This window comes from Oncorhynchus tshawytscha, linkage group LG09, assembly GCF_018296145.1.
Source record: "Oncorhynchus tshawytscha isolate Ot180627B linkage group LG09, Otsh_v2.0, whole genome shotgun sequence".
NCBI lineage: Eukaryota > Metazoa > Chordata > Actinopteri > Salmoniformes > Salmonidae > Oncorhynchus > Oncorhynchus tshawytscha.
In genome coordinates, this window is record NC_056437.1 from 25159137 (window position 1) to 25177383 (window position 18247).

The 18247-nt window shown below is 41.8% G+C and overlaps 1 protein-coding gene across 3 annotated transcripts in view; it reads right to left on the bottom strand.

Moving 5' to 3' along the window:
• The window catches only part of LOC112257625 (seizure protein 6), a 228209-nt gene that overhangs the window by 38836 nt on the left and 171126 nt on the right, over positions 1–18247 (bottom strand). For all 3 annotated transcript variants that reach the window (XM_024431336.2, XM_024431338.2, XM_024431337.2), the window contains exon 5: positions 3400–3585. In XM_024431336.2, coding sequence (XP_024287104.1) covers positions 3400–3585 — 186 coding nt within the window. The remainder of the gene's footprint in view (positions 1–3399; positions 3586–18247) is intronic.

Genomic DNA, 18247 nt, shown 5'->3' on the forward strand with positions numbered 1-18247 from the left:
AAGGGTAAAACTCAGAGAGAAAAAGAGAGACAGAAAACCGCTTAAATGTCCCTTAATTTCAAAAACAATATTTGTTTTCTGCTCTCTCTCTCTGCTGAGTGTGGTAAGTTATCAGTACATGGGGTTTGGAGGAAGAACATTTCCATCCCTGTGCTGACCATAGAGATAGTTAAAGGACCAACATTGTATCTGTCACATTATGGCGTCTGTGAGAGCATGGGCAATGCAACTGAGGCCATCTACATTCTGAAGTAGTCAATTTTCTTCTTCTACTATTTTGGTGCATACTGCCACCTGGAGTGTGTTGTTTGAACAGATATAAAGCCAAAGTTGTCGATCTACTGCCACCTGCAGGTATGGAATGTTTGCTCATGAATATAATTCATTGGCTGATCCCTCCTGATGACCTGGATGGAATTATGTGATCCTTCCTTTACCCATAGGAAGTCCCACCCAGTTGACTACTTCAAAATCGTGAAAGTCCTCAATGGTGCTGCCCATGCTAAAATGGTGTCTTGGCCACTGGAGCTCTCTATCTATCTCTATGGGACTGGCTGACTGACTGACTGTATCTTTGTGTGATCAACTAGTGAGGAGAGCAGAGCAGCAGAACAGTATCAGTGCAGAACAGCTGTAGGGAGTGAGAGTGAGGCTGGCAGAAAAGACTATGCTAATTGAGAGCAGGTGAAGGATAGTCATGCAGCCCACTACTAATTAGTGTAGTGTAGCCAGGTCCAAATGGGCTGGTTTAGCCCGGTCTCGTCTCCATAGCAATGCTCCCTCTCCCCATACTGGTAATCAGACACTAACAGACCAGGCCTCTCAGCACAACCAATCAACTTTGGGCCTAATTGAGGATGCTAGACTGACATGTTGTAAAAGCTCACCTTAGGCCTAACCCACTGGGCAAAAACTGTTTGAATCAATGTCATTTCAACAAATAAAAATATATGTGATGACGCTGAATCAGAGTGGAAAACTGATTGCGAAAAGTAATCAACGTAAAAGATTTTAATCATTTTTCACCCAACTTTTAACCTAAATCCAATGACATGGTGAATTTTCATGTTGAATTCATAGTAGTTGACAACTTTACCAAATGTAAATCAAATCTAGATGTTCAACTGACGTCTGTGCCCAGTGGGAAGTAGCTTGTATCATTACTATACAGGGAGGCATGGGCGTTACATGTTGTGAGGTAGGCCGTCGTGCTGAGTGCTATTATTTGCAAAGTGGATATAAATAGTTGCCTTAATTAGGCCCACTTACAAGATTTACAAATTATAAACAGGACGAAGAGCAACATAAGTCAGAACACTAACAACATAAACTATATCATCATTCCTGACAGCAATTTGACCATACAGCAGGAAGTATAGCCACACCCTTCCATGTCTGGCTACAACAGGACATTTTTGTTTTAGGTGGGATCCTTGGAATGTCCCGATTTTGCTCATGTGCCTGATTGTCCAATCGCAATTCAGCATTTGTCTCAGGGTTGGTTTAAACCAGAGCCATGTATTTAAAGAGTTGGGCCATTGAGGTTTCTGCATTATGATGCATTTACATGACCCTACACAAAGTGGTATTCAAAGTCGGGGTCACAGTGGGGTTGGCATATAAACCAAAACACAAAAACAAAATAATTTGGAACAAAAAATGTAGAGTACAGATTATTTTATAGAAAGGGGGATACCTAGTCAGTTGTCCAACTGAATGTATTCAACTGAAATGTGTCTTCCGCATTTAACCCAACTCTTCTGAATCAGAGAGGTGGGGGGGGCTATACGGGACAACACACAAAACGCTTTTGAGAAAGATTAGACATTTGAAAAGTACAATTTTATTGAGTAAATGTATTGAATTGAAGGTTATTTGTTGATGTGATTATTAAGAAAATGGGGTCCCTGCCTTTTGAATACCACTGCCCTACAACATTCTATGGCAATCATATTAGTGTAATACACGAATGACTAGAATGGGCATTATGATGCATTACATGACACTTCAACATTCTATGGCAGCCATGCTAGTATAACAGATGTCATGCTTCTTTTAGCAAGTACCACTTCCTCCTGATTCAGCTCACACCGAAGCTCACACCCAGGACTTCTGCTTTCATAGCACACGTGACCACCCTCCCAAAGTGCCTTATCAGTTGGCGCCACCGAAAAGTTAGCAATTAGGTGGCGCACGTTTCACACATCCCCCATGTGCTACATTCAACCATAAAACTTATTCCACAACGGCCATAGTGTTGAGCTGAGCACAACGGCACCAGTGAAACCGTGACTGTGCCGCTAACAGTATATTGTCACAGTCTCTGTCCCCATCTAGGACTGGAACTACTGATCCTCTGCTTGCAGACACACGTGACCACCCTCCTTGATAATGTACCAACCATATGAGCTATCCAAAAATATCAACGTTTAAACCTAGCTGTGGAGAGAGCTTACATTCTTAACTTCTTTATGTTAGCACCCCATTAACAGTACATGGGGAATATTTAAATAATGCTATGTAACTGTATGTCTAGAATTAGACAAATACAAAATATATGGCTCTGGTTTAAATATTGAACTTTCGAACACACCTATATTTCACACACCTTGCGACCCTGGAAAAAAAATACCCCCTTGATAGTATGCAAGGGAAACAAGGTAAGTGTTTACTTTGATTTTAGCTTAATCATATCGATTTAATTGCTTACCATGATTCATTTTTGTAGTAACATTTAATGAACAAATCCATGAATGGAACAGAGTAATATGTAGTGTGGAGGGAATGAATCGGTGTGCGAGTGCGACCAAAACATTTTATTTTCTTATGACATGACTTATGACAAATGTCACAGGCCTGCTATTCATATATGAACGTGTACTATTTCCCCATACTTTGCAACTATTGTGGGAAACACTCTTTGTGAAGACGAGTAGGCTAGACATGTTAGTCGCTGAGGTAACAAGGGCATGTTTGTTTACAACTGCACTATTGCCCCTAACCCTGGATTTATATTAAACAGCTTGAATAGCAGGGGATACGGGTTACAGAGAGAAAATTAAAGTCGCACAGCAGTAAGCCAGACACCTGATAGGCCTACCAAATAGAGCACACAATAAACCCCAATTAACCTCTGGGCAGTGGGTGCCAAATAACACCCAGTCCATTTAAACTGAGTTTAATTACTTTAATCATTCAGCTGAAATGTTATTTTCCTCAGTTGTCAGTCTCTGTGGTGTTCTCTGAGGGTTTACTATAATTTCCCATTGGTTCTCAGTAAGCAGATGAATGGATCCTGGAAGTTGATGAGCTGAAGTCGGTGTGTGTGTCTGTGCATATGTGTCTATGTGTATGTGTGTTTGTGTTTGGCAGGAAGGAATCAGTGTTGTTGTCTCTTACCCAGGCATTTTGGCTCCTTGCCACTCCAGTAAGGTGTAGTGGCGTTGCGACAGGCGAGCATGGTGGGGCCTTGCAGCTGGTAGCCGGTCAGACACTGAAAGTAGGCCTCTCCCCCAGCATGGAGGTGAGTCACTGATACCTCCCCGTTGGCTGGCTCCTTAGGGAAGGCACAGCTCAGCACGAAGGCTAGAGGGAGGGAGGGAGGGGATTTAATCAGTGATGACCTGTTTGATATTATTTCTCTTTGTGAATTTTTTCACCATGGTTGTTCGAAGTGGAATTAGTTGTTCTCAGTGCTACCATTTCACTTTAATTATACATACAGTAAACCAACGGAGTGTAGACACACACACACACACACACACACACACAGAGTACATGTTGTGTATGAAGAATGTACTGTAATTGGGTCGAGCAGGGCTGTTTTCGTCAGTTTTCTACTTGAGTTATAAATATTCCACTCCATCTGCTGCAATTAATTGCAGTTTAAAAGTACATCTGCAAATAGATTGTGACATGTCTGCAATCACTAATGAGTTTCAGTGTGCTGCAAAGTCTACACACACACACACACACACAGCTATGGCACGGAGATTTAGGTTTGGTGTACAGGGTAAAAGTAGAATTGTAGATCAGTTCCATTTCATAGCTGGTACTTTAATGTGATAGTGGGGAGAAGAATTGTCTCTGTACCAGTTGTCAAAGCGCTGTGAGTCCAGCGCACCAAGATGAATGGGCTTCAACTTCCTCTGCGTCCCTGTCCTTAAACGGATGGTCCTACATGGGATGTATGGTAGCAATCATTAGTTGGCGTGGATGATGGATTGAGCTAACCATGTCCTTAATGAGCGCTATATAACAGGCCTTTCTGTCTGTCGGAGCGCAGGCCCACTCTGCTCTGCTCTGCCTCACTGGCGCAGCATGCTCGCTCTCTGAAATTATGTTCTTGAGTTCCAGTGCAGATAACACCAAAACCTTGCATTTATTGAAAATACACCATGGAAGCAAAAATATACTTTTAACACTGGACCTAAATTAAAATAATGGTGACAGACAGAGGTGGTGTAAGATAAAGCATTCAAATACTTCACCCAAATCCAGACAGCTGATGTTCTGAAAGAGCTGCAAAATCTGGATCCCTACAAATCAGCTGGGCTAGACGATCTGGACCCTCTCTTCCTGAAATTATCCGCCAGTATTGTTGCAAACCCTATTACTAGTCTATTCAACCTCTCTTTCATATCGTCCGAGTTTCATAAAGATTGGAAAGCTGCCGATTGGAAACACACCTTCAATACGACCACTGCCTTGCTAAATAAGCTGAGGGTAAAGGTGATTGACTGGCCAAGCATATCTCTAGACCTAAACCCTATTGAGCATCTGTGGGGCATCTTCAAATGGAAGGTGGAGGAGTGCAAGGTCTCTAACATCCATCAGCTCCGTGATGTCGTGGAAGAGGACTCCAGTGGCAACCTGTGAAGCTCTGGTGAACTCCATGGCCAAGAGGGTTAAGACAGTGCTGGAAAATGATGGTGGCCACACAAAATATTGACACTTTGGGCCCAATTTGGACATTTCCACTTAGGGGTGTACTCACTTTTGTTGCCAGCGGTTTAGACATTAATGGCTGTGTGTTGAGTTATTTTGAGGGGACAGCAAATGTACACTGTTATACAAGCTGTACACTCCCTACTTTACATTGTAGCAAAGTGTCATTTCTTCAGTGCTGTCACATGAAAAGATATACTCAAATATTTACAAAAATGTGAGGGGTGTACTCACTTTTGTGATATACTGTATATCACTCCAGTGTAAATTGCTAAATTGTAATTACTTTGTCACTATTGGCCTATTTATTGCCTTAACTCCTTTCTTAATTTGCTCACTCTGTACATAGATTTTTATATTGTGTTATTGACTGTACGTTTGTTTATCCCATGTGTAACTCTGTGTTGTTGTTTTTGTCGCACTGCTTTGCTTCATCTTGGCCAGGTCGCAGGTGTAAATGAGAACTTGTTCTCAACTTGCCTATCTGGTTAAATAAAGGTGAAAAAAAAACATTTAGTAAAAATGCCTGTCTCTTGCCTAACTCATAGAGATCTACTGTACAGATGTATGATCTTAATTTGATCACCCTGTTGCAGGGGAACTTTACTGCAATGCATGTAAAACTTGTAATGTATTTGAGGTTTTAAAAGGCTTCTGAAGTTTTTCCATATGAAAAATGCATCACCCCCTACAAAAATGTACATTAATTATAATCCACATAATAATTCATATTGCCTGTTGCTGCATGTAGCAAACCTGCTTCCTGCTGTAGCAAACTGGCTCAAATTAAGACCCTACATCTGTAGGTGTGATGATACCAAGAATGTGTTGCATCTGATTGTTTCATCTGATTACTGTTTCTAAATAACAACATTAGTGAATATTGAGGATAACAAAGCTGTTAAATCGCCTGTGTCTACAGAGACTTAAGCACTAGTAGGCTAAGTGTGACAGCCAGCTTCGAAAACAGAGAGCAAAGACAAGGACCCTGTGGAGGATCCCAACTGTTTAGTATGTCTGACTCAATCCTTTACTCATTAATATGATTTGGAGGAACAGTTGAAGTGGAAATGAGCTGTTAGGTTGTGTCAACACGCAGGTGGAAACATTTCAAACAAAGCTCTCAGCTCAGCTCACACTCCTGCTCTCCTGCTGTCGACCAGTCACTACCTCCTCCTCCTCCTGCTCCCCAAGACATGGGAATAAAAGGGACAGTGTAGAATGCTGAACCTGAGACCACTGTGGGGGTTGAGTGTGCAGAGACTGAGCACGGGAGCATTACGCTGTCGCAACATAAAACGTTTAAGCTTTCCAGAACCCATTCAAATGGTATAATCACTGCTCTTTATTTCCCTTTCTTCTCATGGCTGCATATGAAAATCGACATTAAAGCTAACAGTTTTACAGCCCTCTGCCGCTCGACACGAGGCATTAAGGAAAAGTACACTTTGGAAGGCAATTTAATTTCAACCCCTCTCCCTGCCTGCCAGAAGACATTTGGATATTAGTGCTGAAAGTAGACGATGCTCTCCCCCAGCAATCAAACTCAATAAGACTGACAGAGCCAGGGGTTTTAGTGTCTGTCTATTTACTAAGGATTCACTTTAGCTCTCTTCATGTTGTGTACTATACATCATTGTACTTCCTGACACCATTGTGCAGTGTGGCATACTTTGCAGGAAGTCGTTTCGTGTATTTGATGTACCACATGTGGTTTAAAGTTGGTGTTAGTGTACAGTGTGCAGCAACTATGATTTATCCCAGGATGCCCTCATAAACCTGTACACAACTCTGTACATAACTCTCCCGGCTGTAATACTGTGTTAAATCATTATCTTACCTGGCTGCCTCAGCACATCAACAACTGCTCAAGGGGGCCAATAGTAAACAATACCATGTGTCACTCAAAGACTATCATTAATTGTTTACATTAATGCTACAGGAACAGCACAGAACTGATAAAAGAGAAAATTATTTGCTTGCGACGCTGCATTCAAGAGCTTCTCCTCTAGATATCTCTCATAGCCTAACAAGACTCTCTGCAAGCGTAGAGAAACAATGGTTTTTACAAAGGCTCGTCTCTTGGAATGTGGTTCAGACTTATTAACACCATATTGAAGGCCAAACAAACCAAGTTTCGTCCTCCGGCTGTTGAACCATTATTAGTCAAAAACCAATCAAATTTCAACACATACAACTTAAATTACAAACCACCTCCTTAAGAAATGCCTTAAGGTTCAGTGTGCAAGCATAGGTTATAATAAAAATAGCACACTGATTTCTCCCACACTAACATTTCCAATATGATGAAGCAGCCAGCCAGCCAGTCTTCTCTCTCTGGAGTAAAATCAATGAGATGCAGAGTGCGAGTCCAGCTGCCCTAGGTCATCCATTGAATTCTTACTTTATCACTGGCTCCACTGAGCCCAGTTATTGCCCTTATCATACCACCATTTCATATTTGTTGAGCCTGTACAATGGGGATGCTGCAGGCAGAGACAATCCCCTAAGAATTAAATGACATGCAGCCTCCGTTCCATTGTACTTCATCTTAGAGGGCCATAAAGCCTGATTGTTTTGCTATTACAAGTAATGGCACCACAGTAAATACAGAGGCAGATTAGCTGATGGTGGGGCCTCAGGCAACAGATGCTGAGGTAATGTCCTTGGTTATTCTGCCCCATAAGGTAGAGAAAATAGGGGGGAAAGAGGAGGGAAACAACTGGAAATGTGGTCCTGATCTCTGCCATCAGTGACAGCTGTAATGGGTTTGAATGACATCCTATCTCATCAATGACCATTGCCACATTATCAGTCAAGGATCAATTAGGTATTAACGCACAGAGCCAAAGCGGATGAAGGATTATCACTAGTGGCAGTGGTGGCTACACTAATCACATGCCTTTGGACTGACATGTCACTGAGTAAAATAAGGTATTGCTAATACACTTAGTATTGACTTAACCTCTAACCTATCATGGTAGGCTCAATTTGCAATTTATCATGTATTAAGAATTGTATGACAGTAAATCAATAATATTAATAATGAGGGTTACAACTCATAACTGATTCATGGCAACTAAATCAGCAGTAATGACAGGATGCAGGGAAGCAGGGAGCATGGCAGCCTATGGCATCAGTGGTAATGTAATTTGGTGCTCTGGAGAGACTCACTCTACTCATCAGTCTAGAGTAGACAAACCCTCATTGATGGGACCGTGCCGGCTGCAGTCTAAAGTTACTTCTCCTTAATAGCATTTATTGAGCAGTTGACCATTGGAATTAAATGTTTAACCCAACCACATAAATATCAATACATCACAGCAGGACTGTGGTGGGGCTCTCTCAGATTGAACCTCTCTTCCCAGGGACAAGACTATTGATCTTTGTTTAAGGGTAATGTTTCATCGGAGAACTCGTATAGAGCAAGACTCACATGTACTTAAAATCAGAGTAATTCACCAGACCTTTCAATTAGTCTTCAAGGGCTGTTTTCACTCTGATGCTGATGATGCTGAACCACAATATCCACTGGGCATGGAATCAAACTGTATCGGAATCGATCACAGAGTGTTACCTATGAGACTGTGGTTTAACACACATCTGTAAAGTGTGTAGGCAGTATGTGTATATGTGAGGGCCTTAATGCTCTCAGTTGACATTTGAGTGGATGGCTTTTCTTTGCCATGTGAAATATTCCACACATACTGACTTGGTGGAGGTGATAACTTGTTTTGGCTGGGGTATCCCTCTGCTCTGCAGCCCTCTCCAACCCTCTACGTGCTTCTACACCTGCATTGCTTGCTGTTTGGGGTTTTAGGCTGGGTTTCTGTACAGCACTTTGAGATATCAGCTGATGTACGAAGGGCTATATAAATAAATTTGATTTGATTTGATTTGATTTACTAACCAAGTCTATGAAGTCTCCTCAATTTTACATGACCAGATGAAAAATGCATCTCTCCCCTTTGGCCTGAGTATCTGTTGTGAAATGCAGAGAGAATTTGTTTAGTGCTCTGCCCATCAGAACACATTGAGGATAATTACATATAGAGTATATTGGCAGGGTGGGAATATTAAGATTGGTAATAAAATTATACCTGCCCTCCTGTAGTTATGACCAACTGGGAGTCCTCCCTTCCCAGCTGCAGCCCCCAGGGAGCCGTGTAGTAGTGGGAAATCAAACGGCTGATTAAAGAGTTAGAGTAGGAAATGTTTCTGCCCTCCTCTCCCTACCCTTTGGTGTCACACCAACAGATGTATCCATTACAGCAGAGGAGACACACTGAGAGACACATGGCAGAAACCTCTATGAATAAGCTGCTGTCGTCCTCAGCAGAATCGACAGCCAATGATACAGTTCTCATCTCCCATGCTGAAAGGTGGTAGGACACAGTTGTGTGAATTTGTGTATATGATTACTGTACGCGAGAGTAGTTTCTACATGTGCCAAGATTAAATGTCTCTCTCCCTCTCTGCCCTCTCCATCTCTTTTGTAACAAGCAGACATGTTATTGTCATTCCGCTAGGGACCTGTTTTTAAAGTATTAGGTGAGTATGTTTCTTCTGTGTTACCATTTAATTAGTTAGTAAATAAATTATTAAACCAATTGGTGTTCTACTGAATCATAAGTAAGGCTCAGGTTTTTGCAGATGCAAGGAGGTTATGACTGTTCAGAATGATGATATGATATGAGGTTATGATTAATAAATTAACTGTTTATAGATGTAATAGGTTAGAGTTTATTACAGTACTGAACACCTGACCGTATGCAGATGTGTTCTAAGTCTATTTCAAAGATGTATAGACTTTTTCTCAATTCAATCCAAGAACCAAGTGTCTACCTGTCTAGACAGTCATTAAATGTCGACCTCAGTATGAGGGATCAGGGAAGTCATAAAGGAATTGCAAGAGGGCTTAGTTTAGGTTTGCTTTCACCAATATTTCAGCCTGAGGTCCACTCTTTCCTGTATGTATTGCACACACACACAACATTCTCAACCCTCAGGAGAGTTGAAGAAGACTAGATGCAGGCTGTGACACAGACACATCATCACTCCCCAGTGTTAACTGTGCTGCTACTATTACTACTGCAGCATTCATCAGTGTCATGTAAGCCACAGCCAGGGCCTTCTGCAGATATTAATTACTTAGAGCTGAGATCTCTCGCTACAGATCTGTCTCCTTCTCAACGCTTGTCCCATCACATTTTTAACACCCCATTACAATGGACAAGGTGATTGCGCACACCATGGAGATTAACACAAATCTAAATCCTGATAGCCTTTGAAATTTGCTGTCATGCTTGTGGAGTAACGGTTATAAATAGATTAAAGAGTAGCATTCTAATTGCTCCAAAGGTCCTTCACGGACGGAATTTGTGGATGTGCATAAAATGAGACCATTAATATAAGGATGACTATATCAAGCGTGACAGAGAGAGAAGCTTTGCAGGTACATATTGGAATTCGTTTAATGTAGACAGCAAAATATTTTCTGAAAAGTACCTTTTTTCTTGAGACTGATGATTTCAAATAGAAATGTCAAATAGTGTGAAAAGCATTTATCATTCAAATTCAGAGCTGCTGTTCCACAACATTAGCTCTGTAGAACTAATGAAATCCCATATGTTATGATGACTTTATAGGCTCCCATTGTTGCTTTGCCAAGCATAAAAACTGACATGGGCGCAGTGTGAAAGCGTGTCATGCTGCCATAGTGTTTGATATCAATTAGAGAGAATTTAATACCCTGGCATAAAAATTTGACATAATACCTACATCACTGAATGACTTAAACATGTGGTTGCCTTCTGCACCCCCACAAATGCACCCCCACAGATGCAGCCCCACAGATGCACCCCAATGCCTCAAGTCTGAAAAGCCCTGCTTTGAGGATTTAGTGAGGGAGTCCTTTACTCAGTGCGTGAGGATAAAGCCCAGATTGTTGGGCTCACAGTTGTCTGAGTATGAGGGGAAATGATGATGTGCTGCTGAAGCCAGAGAGAGCTGATCAACAGGACACCCTACATTGTCTGCCCTCATGCAGGGTGATTAACTAACATTATGGGTGAGCGCAAAGTCATTCACTGAGCAAGGATTTTGTTTATTGTTGGGTGGAGCTTTACAAAATCAGTCTGTTTCACCCTCAGCAGGATAATAGGAAAGAAGATGACTTGTACTTAGAGCAAGGTTTATTATTCAAATGTGATGTACTGTTTACTATTCAGTGAGAAGGTGTTAATACAATGCTGTTGTTAGTACAGATCTGTGACATTTCTCTAATATCCAGTAGGTGATGTTTTTTTTGTTACATGATGGATCGCCACTCAGTAGCATGTATTGTACTCAGACTAATTACTTATGAGGTGGTCTCACTCGTCTCTGACCCAAAGTAAATGTTCTGTTTCTCCAATCCTTTACTTTTGGATCCCCAGTCACCTCTCTCGTGGTCTGTTTGCCTCGAGTCTCCCGGCCACGGCTGCTATTCTCCTATTTCTTTGTGAATTATTGAGAGGCTTGAATCTTTAAAGTTTACCCTCTTCCTCAATAAGCAGCATTCTGTGCTGCCAGTCGACTGGAGATCACATAGTCTGTATAGGCACTAACAGTGAAGTCTGAATGTGTGTGGGAGAGTTGTAAAGAATAGAGTTCCACATCACCCACTGCTTGTTTATTGGTTACTATTCTAAAGAGGGCTTTCTTTGCACAGGGTTCTTTATAATCAATGGTACAATGGGAATTCAGCACATTAAAGGCTGTACTTTACAACCTATTTATATATCCAACAATATATTTCCACCCTACGGGGACGGGGGGTTCAAATCACACATGGTGAGCAGCAACATTACGGCATTGCCCTTTCCATGGTTGTTTGGGATACACAAAGAGCATGGCTCATTGTGAGTGGTGATGCACGGGGCACATTTCACATGTGGGCTATAACTGATCCATTAGAGGCCTGGTAAAAGCTCTCATCACTCCCCTACTGTGGTCCCTGTCTACCCCCCTCTCCCTGCTCTAACACAGTGTAATGTGCCAGAACTCGTATCGGCCAAACAAAGACACACAGAACAGCTTAGAAACACTGATTAACTATTTCCTAAATGGTAGTTCCGTGGTCACCAACCGGTCGATCGCGATGAACTGGTTGACCTCCAAGGCATTCGTAGTCGAACACCAAACATTTCTGTAAAATACAACAACAATAAAGCCTTTCTTCCCTGTTAGTGGTATGTGCACTTGATTCAGCAGCCCTAGCACCGGGAAGGCAAAGTGTTCCCATTTTCAACCATTTCATGTGTTTGAAGGTAGAACTCTGAATATCCGGCAGGCCAAGAGAGCAAATCAAGTGCACCTTTAGACCTACCGTTGGCCAATCAGAATGCTCATCGTGTCTGAACAGTTTGCTCGAGCCATAGGTTTTAAAAAGAAGCACTGAGAACACAGCAAAGTTGATACTGTGAGATTCAAAACTTTTAAAACCATGACTAGAGAGAGACTCAATGAATACAGCCGAGCTAATGTGTTAATGTGTTAAGTTGTTATTCAGCACTGTCAACACTTTGTTCTATATTTTTACAAGTCATAAAATGCACGTTATCCCTATATCCACTCACGCTACAACCAGCACTGCAGCAGCAATGAAAGAGTACAGCAAAGTGTTACGATAGGCTTATGCTATTATTGTTAGCTGCTTGTCTTTTTTAATATTGGGGAATATTTCACTTTCTCTGGTCATAAGAGTAACAACATGAATTGGTGCATGAGACAGAAATAAGGCAGTGCGACGTGAGTTTTGTCATCAGCTGGAAGACTGTGTCCCCTTTTCTCGGCGGAGGGAAGGAGAGCGGGGGGACTGAGACGGGTGAGAGACAGCCTCACTTCTGCTCCCTCCCACACAGACTGACTATCAGATGCAGGCCATCAGTCCAGTAACATTTAAAAAAACAAATTATTATGCTCACTCAGCTGTGCCTCACAAGTAATAAAACAAATTATATATAATCAGTGTGATCATATACCTACGATTATTTAAAAAAATACAGGATTGGGTAGGTTACTTACTAAATGTAATCCATTACATTTAGAAAGATATTAGTTGCCTGTCCAAAATTGTAATCTGTAACATAAATTTTGTATTACCCAAACTCGTAATCTGATTACATTCAATTACTTTCCCCTTAAGAGGCATAAGAAGAATACAAATATGTATGTTTCCAATTGAACAACATCTATACCAGGATAAATCAATGTTAAAGTTTACATAGCTGGCCATATATGGATGTTAAATATTACTTTATGGGTTGGTTATGTAGGCTTTTTCTAAACCATCGTTTCTACTACATATAATAATATGATTAAATTATATCTTTACATTAAAAACCAAAGTCTATCAGAATTCCAGTCATTCCAATAAATGTTATACCCCTTGATCTTCAAGAATAGGACTTTGAAATATGGAAGTGTAGATTGGCCAAATTGTTTTGATGCAAGGACCGACTCATCCATGATATCCAAATGAATTGTTTTAACCATGTTATGAGGCTATACAGTGTTTGTTTACATTTACAATGTATACAAACATTGGAAAAAAACATGTTTATGTTTTGGGTTCATAAGGCATTTATAAGTTATTTTCTTCAAGAATCAGTGGATATATAAATATATTATTTATAAATCCAAAAATGGGTTTAACAACTACAGACTGGCCCTTTAAGTCTATCAAAAGTGTGTGAGTTTGAACATGTGTCCATTAGGCCTATGGATTTATTTATATTATCAGTATGAATTAGATTGAGCAATTAAAACCCCACTTTCATTCCATAGGATGGGATCTGCACTATGCAGCTGTTGCAAGAGCACATTTTTCACTGGCTGTCCACTGGTTTCAAAAACAATGATTGATAACCAGCGTAAACTTCTTGAATTCAAACATTATTGGGTTCAAATACACATTCAGATTTGTGAACAGCCATCCACAACAACCACAATACGTAAGGTGCAAATAGCTAAATGAGAGAGCAGCAGTGTGATTCACATCAATGAGCTATGTAGATATCAATAATAAGTTATATCTGTATCGCAGTAGACTACACCACTGCTGTCATCCTTTACCGCCAAGCGTTTATTGAAGTTGGATAATCTTTGGATGCCGACACCAGTCGCACCATTGGAAGACATAACTGTAGCCTACAAAAGCCTATTCCTACTCTTTTCCGGCGATTGATCAAACACATTTGGTGTGTCATCATAGTGGTCTCTGACTTGTGGTCAGACTCGCTCAGGTGGAACAAACTTAAACTTGAATGTCATTGAGAAAACAATGAAGTGTCAAAGATTTTTTTCCGCAAACATCCTTTCTGAATTTAAAAGTAATCCTCGAAGTAATATAGCTTTTCAAAAGTATCTGTAATCAGATTACAATATTTTAGCTGGTAACTTAATGGATTACTGTCACGTTGTTCATAATAATGATCGGACCAAGGTGCAGCGTACTTTGAGTTCCACATACTTTTAATGAATAAAGTGAAACTTAAGCAAATACAAAACAAATAAAGAATAAACAAACCGTGACGACAATGCAGTGCGAAGAGGCAACTAAACATAAACAATATCCCGTAACCCACAGGTGGAAAAAATGCTACTTAATTATGATCCCCAATTTTAGAGACAACGATAACCAGCTACTTCTAATTGGGAATCATACAAATCAGCAACATAGAAAATGAACCTAGAACCACACATAGAAAATATAAACTAGAACAACCCCCCAGTCATGCCCCGACCTACTCTACCATAGAAAATAAAAGCTTTCTATGGGACTCCGACCACAAAACCTGAACCAAAATGGGAGGGTTAGGGGGGTGTCTAGTGCCGGTGGCGGCTATGCTGTGGGATGAAGAACCCGCTCAGCTCTAGGATCTTTGGTGGTGGCTCTGGTGCGGGCCGAAGAACCCAGTCATCCCGCGGATCCAGCCCATGGACCCAGGCTGGACGCCGTGTCTGGACTGGGCATCTGCGCAGAGGAGGGCTCCTGCCATGGAGCTGGACCATACGCCGTGCTTGTACTGGACATCGGCACAGGGGAAAGCTCCAGCCATGGAGCTGGAGGTTTCGGACCGTTGACCGTCGCAGGAGGTTCCGGACCGTGGACCATCTCAGGAAGTTCCGGACCATGGACCGTCTCAGGAGGTTCCAGACCGTGGACCGTCTCAGGAGGTTCCGGACCGTGGACCATCTCAGGAGGTTGTGAAACGTTGGAGGTTCTGGACTGGGCACTGTCGCCGGAAGCTCTGGACTGGGCACTGTTGCCGGAAGCTCTGGACTGAGGATCTTCGCAGGAAGCCTGGTGCGTGGGGCCGGCAATGGTGGTACTGGGCTGGTGACACGCTCTTCAGGGCGAGTGCGGGGAGCAGGCACAGGGCGTACTGGACTGGGGAGGCGTCCTGGAGGCCTGATGCGTGGGGCCAGTACAGGTGGCACCGGACTAGTGACACGCACTTCAGGGCGAGTGCGGGGAGCAGGTGCAGGACGTACCTGACTGGGAAGACGTACTGGGGACCTGGTGCGTAGAGCCGGCATCAATTGTACTGGAACTTTAACACACTTCGCACGGCAAGTGTGAGGAGCTGGCACAGGACGTACTGGGCTGTGAAGGCGCACTGGAGACCTGGTGCGTATAGCCGGCCTCAATTGTACCGGAACTTTAACACACTTCTCAGGATGAGTACGGGGAGTTGATACAGGACGTACTGGGCTGGGCAGGCGTACTGGAGACCTGGTGCGTATAGCCGGCACTTGTAACGGAACTTTAACACACTTCTCAGGATGAGTACAGAGAGCTGACTCAGGTGGCTTTAAATCGATAACACGCTCCTTATCGCAAATGTTGTGCATCAAGGGCGAGGAAACAGACTCCTAAGCCAAAAGGACACTGACATTGTGAGAATGACCAGAGAGTTGCGCCGGAGAAGTGCATCATTGAGCAGCCTGAACGGTCCACGCGGAGAATCCACAGAGACCTTCCCCACATAATTACATCATTATATTCTGACCCATAAGAGTGGCAGTTTGGGGCAAGTCTAGGGTTAGAATAAGCATAGCCGACAAATTCACCCAAATGTATATTTCTCCCGTGTACTTTCTCTTTTTCTCTCTCTTTTAAATCACCATTTTGGGTGACACGCACCATAGCGTGTTGGCCCATTATAATACATTCTAATAAATAGCCTAGACTGTGTGTTGTGTATGTGTATCTTTTATCATCATTTTAGCTTTCTAGTAAATAAATACTCAACTAAGATTGGTGTGGTACGAACTCATTGGTGAGACCTGGGTCCGTGCAGATTCCCGGATTATGCAACGTTCAGAACGAGACTGTAGAGGTAACTGATTAATTAGAGGCTGTTGTAAAATCGATATTCTGATATTCTTTGAGTTAATTTGGGAAATAAAAACTCAATAAAACTAATTTTCCCATGGCGCCCCAGGTTAATGAGTTAATAATTGCTTGATTCAGTTAATCACGCAATTAGAAACCTTTAATCATTCGATGAGCAACAGTCGTCACATTAACTAATACAACGTCACGACACCACTCTATGGAAAGGGAGGACTCTCACGGACACAATGTTCTCCGTTTTGCTCTACGACCCCCACAAGTGTCCCAGGACTCGTCTGAAGGTAACCCATATAAACAGAAGTATGGAGATGTCAACAAAAATAAGTGGTTAAATAAAAAATAAAAAATAAATATATATATAATATTTCCTGAGCTTTCTTATATATCTTTGATATATGACAAACACTTCACAACTTTATTCCTTATGATTCATTTTTTGGCTGTTTTTTTGTTGTTGCCATTTATGAATGTGTTATTCAATGGGCTATAGGAGTAAAGGTCAAATTCAATATTTTATCCCCAATTCCATATGTTAGCTTAGTACACCACCCCCCCATCGGCTTAGACTTTTTTAAGAGAGAAAGTGAGAGAGACAGAGAGGGAGTTTGAGGGGCAAGGGGTGACATTATATTCACCAGGCACATCAGAGGCATGTTCTTCTAACAGCCTGTCATAGTTTATTAGTTTCCAGAGACAAAAGATTTTGGCTTAATGTTGTGTTGTTTTTCCCCCTTCTCCTAGTGACGTCACATCAAAGGCTACGGTGTGATGAGGAACAATGGTCCCGACAGCCCTCTGCTATCTGACAGCTCTGTAAATGTCTATTAGCACAATACTTATGCCATGTAATTATACCCCTGAAATGACAGCCCTTGTCTTCTTTCAGGCTAACATGAGCAAGCTGTGTTTGCTAGTGATGAGAGCTATCAGCATATAGAGCTAGGCAGCTTAACCAAACGCTTCTGGAAGGATTTTTCCTCTGTACCTCGAACTTTACTACACTTTACTGTAGGCTCGGCCCTGATATATGTCCTCTCTGTCACCTGTAGTTGCATGGCAAATTGTCCAGGAACAAAGGACAATGCCAAAGGACAAGTCAGTCCTTCCCCCTCTGAGGGGCCAAAATGTATCTCCCTGTTACAGTATCCAGAGCAATGAATATCGAATATGATTGAATAATACTATAGTATCCATGTTTTGTATCCATCTGAAAGTTGTTCATGGAGGATAACTCTGATGCTATCTATATGGATGTTTTATCTCTTTGGTATTAGTACAGGGGGAACTCTGAATTACTCCATTATACAAAGGCTTTTTATTGTCCTCTAAGGAATTCTGTCTTATTAAATATCCACTGCAGCCCTCATCCTCCACATACAACACCCGTTCTGCCAGTTGTCTTACTGACAGTTGTGGCTGCTTTTTATGATGTATTGTTGTCTCTACCTTCTTGCCCTTTGTGCTGTTGTCTGTTCCCAATAATGTTTCTACCATGTTTTGCGCTGCTACCATGTTGTGTTGCTACCATGCTGTGTTGTCATGTGTTGCAGCCTTGCTATGTTGTTGTCTTAGGTCTCTCTTCATGTAGTGTTGTGTTGTCTCGTTGTGATGTGTGTTTTGTCCTATATATATATATATATTTAATCCTAGCCCCCGTCCCGGCAGGAGGCCTTTTGCCTTTTGGTAGGCCGTCATTGTAAATAAGGATTTATTCTTAACTGACTTGCCTACTTAAATAAATAAAGGTGAAATAAATTACAATTATTTACATTGGTCTCATCCCCCACACAAGCCTTTAAATGCTGTGACACCCTGTTGAGACTGGGCCTTGGGTTGTCAAGTTACACTGTAAAATTGGTATCGTTTGATTGGTCAAAGGTAGTTGGTCTTGGGTTG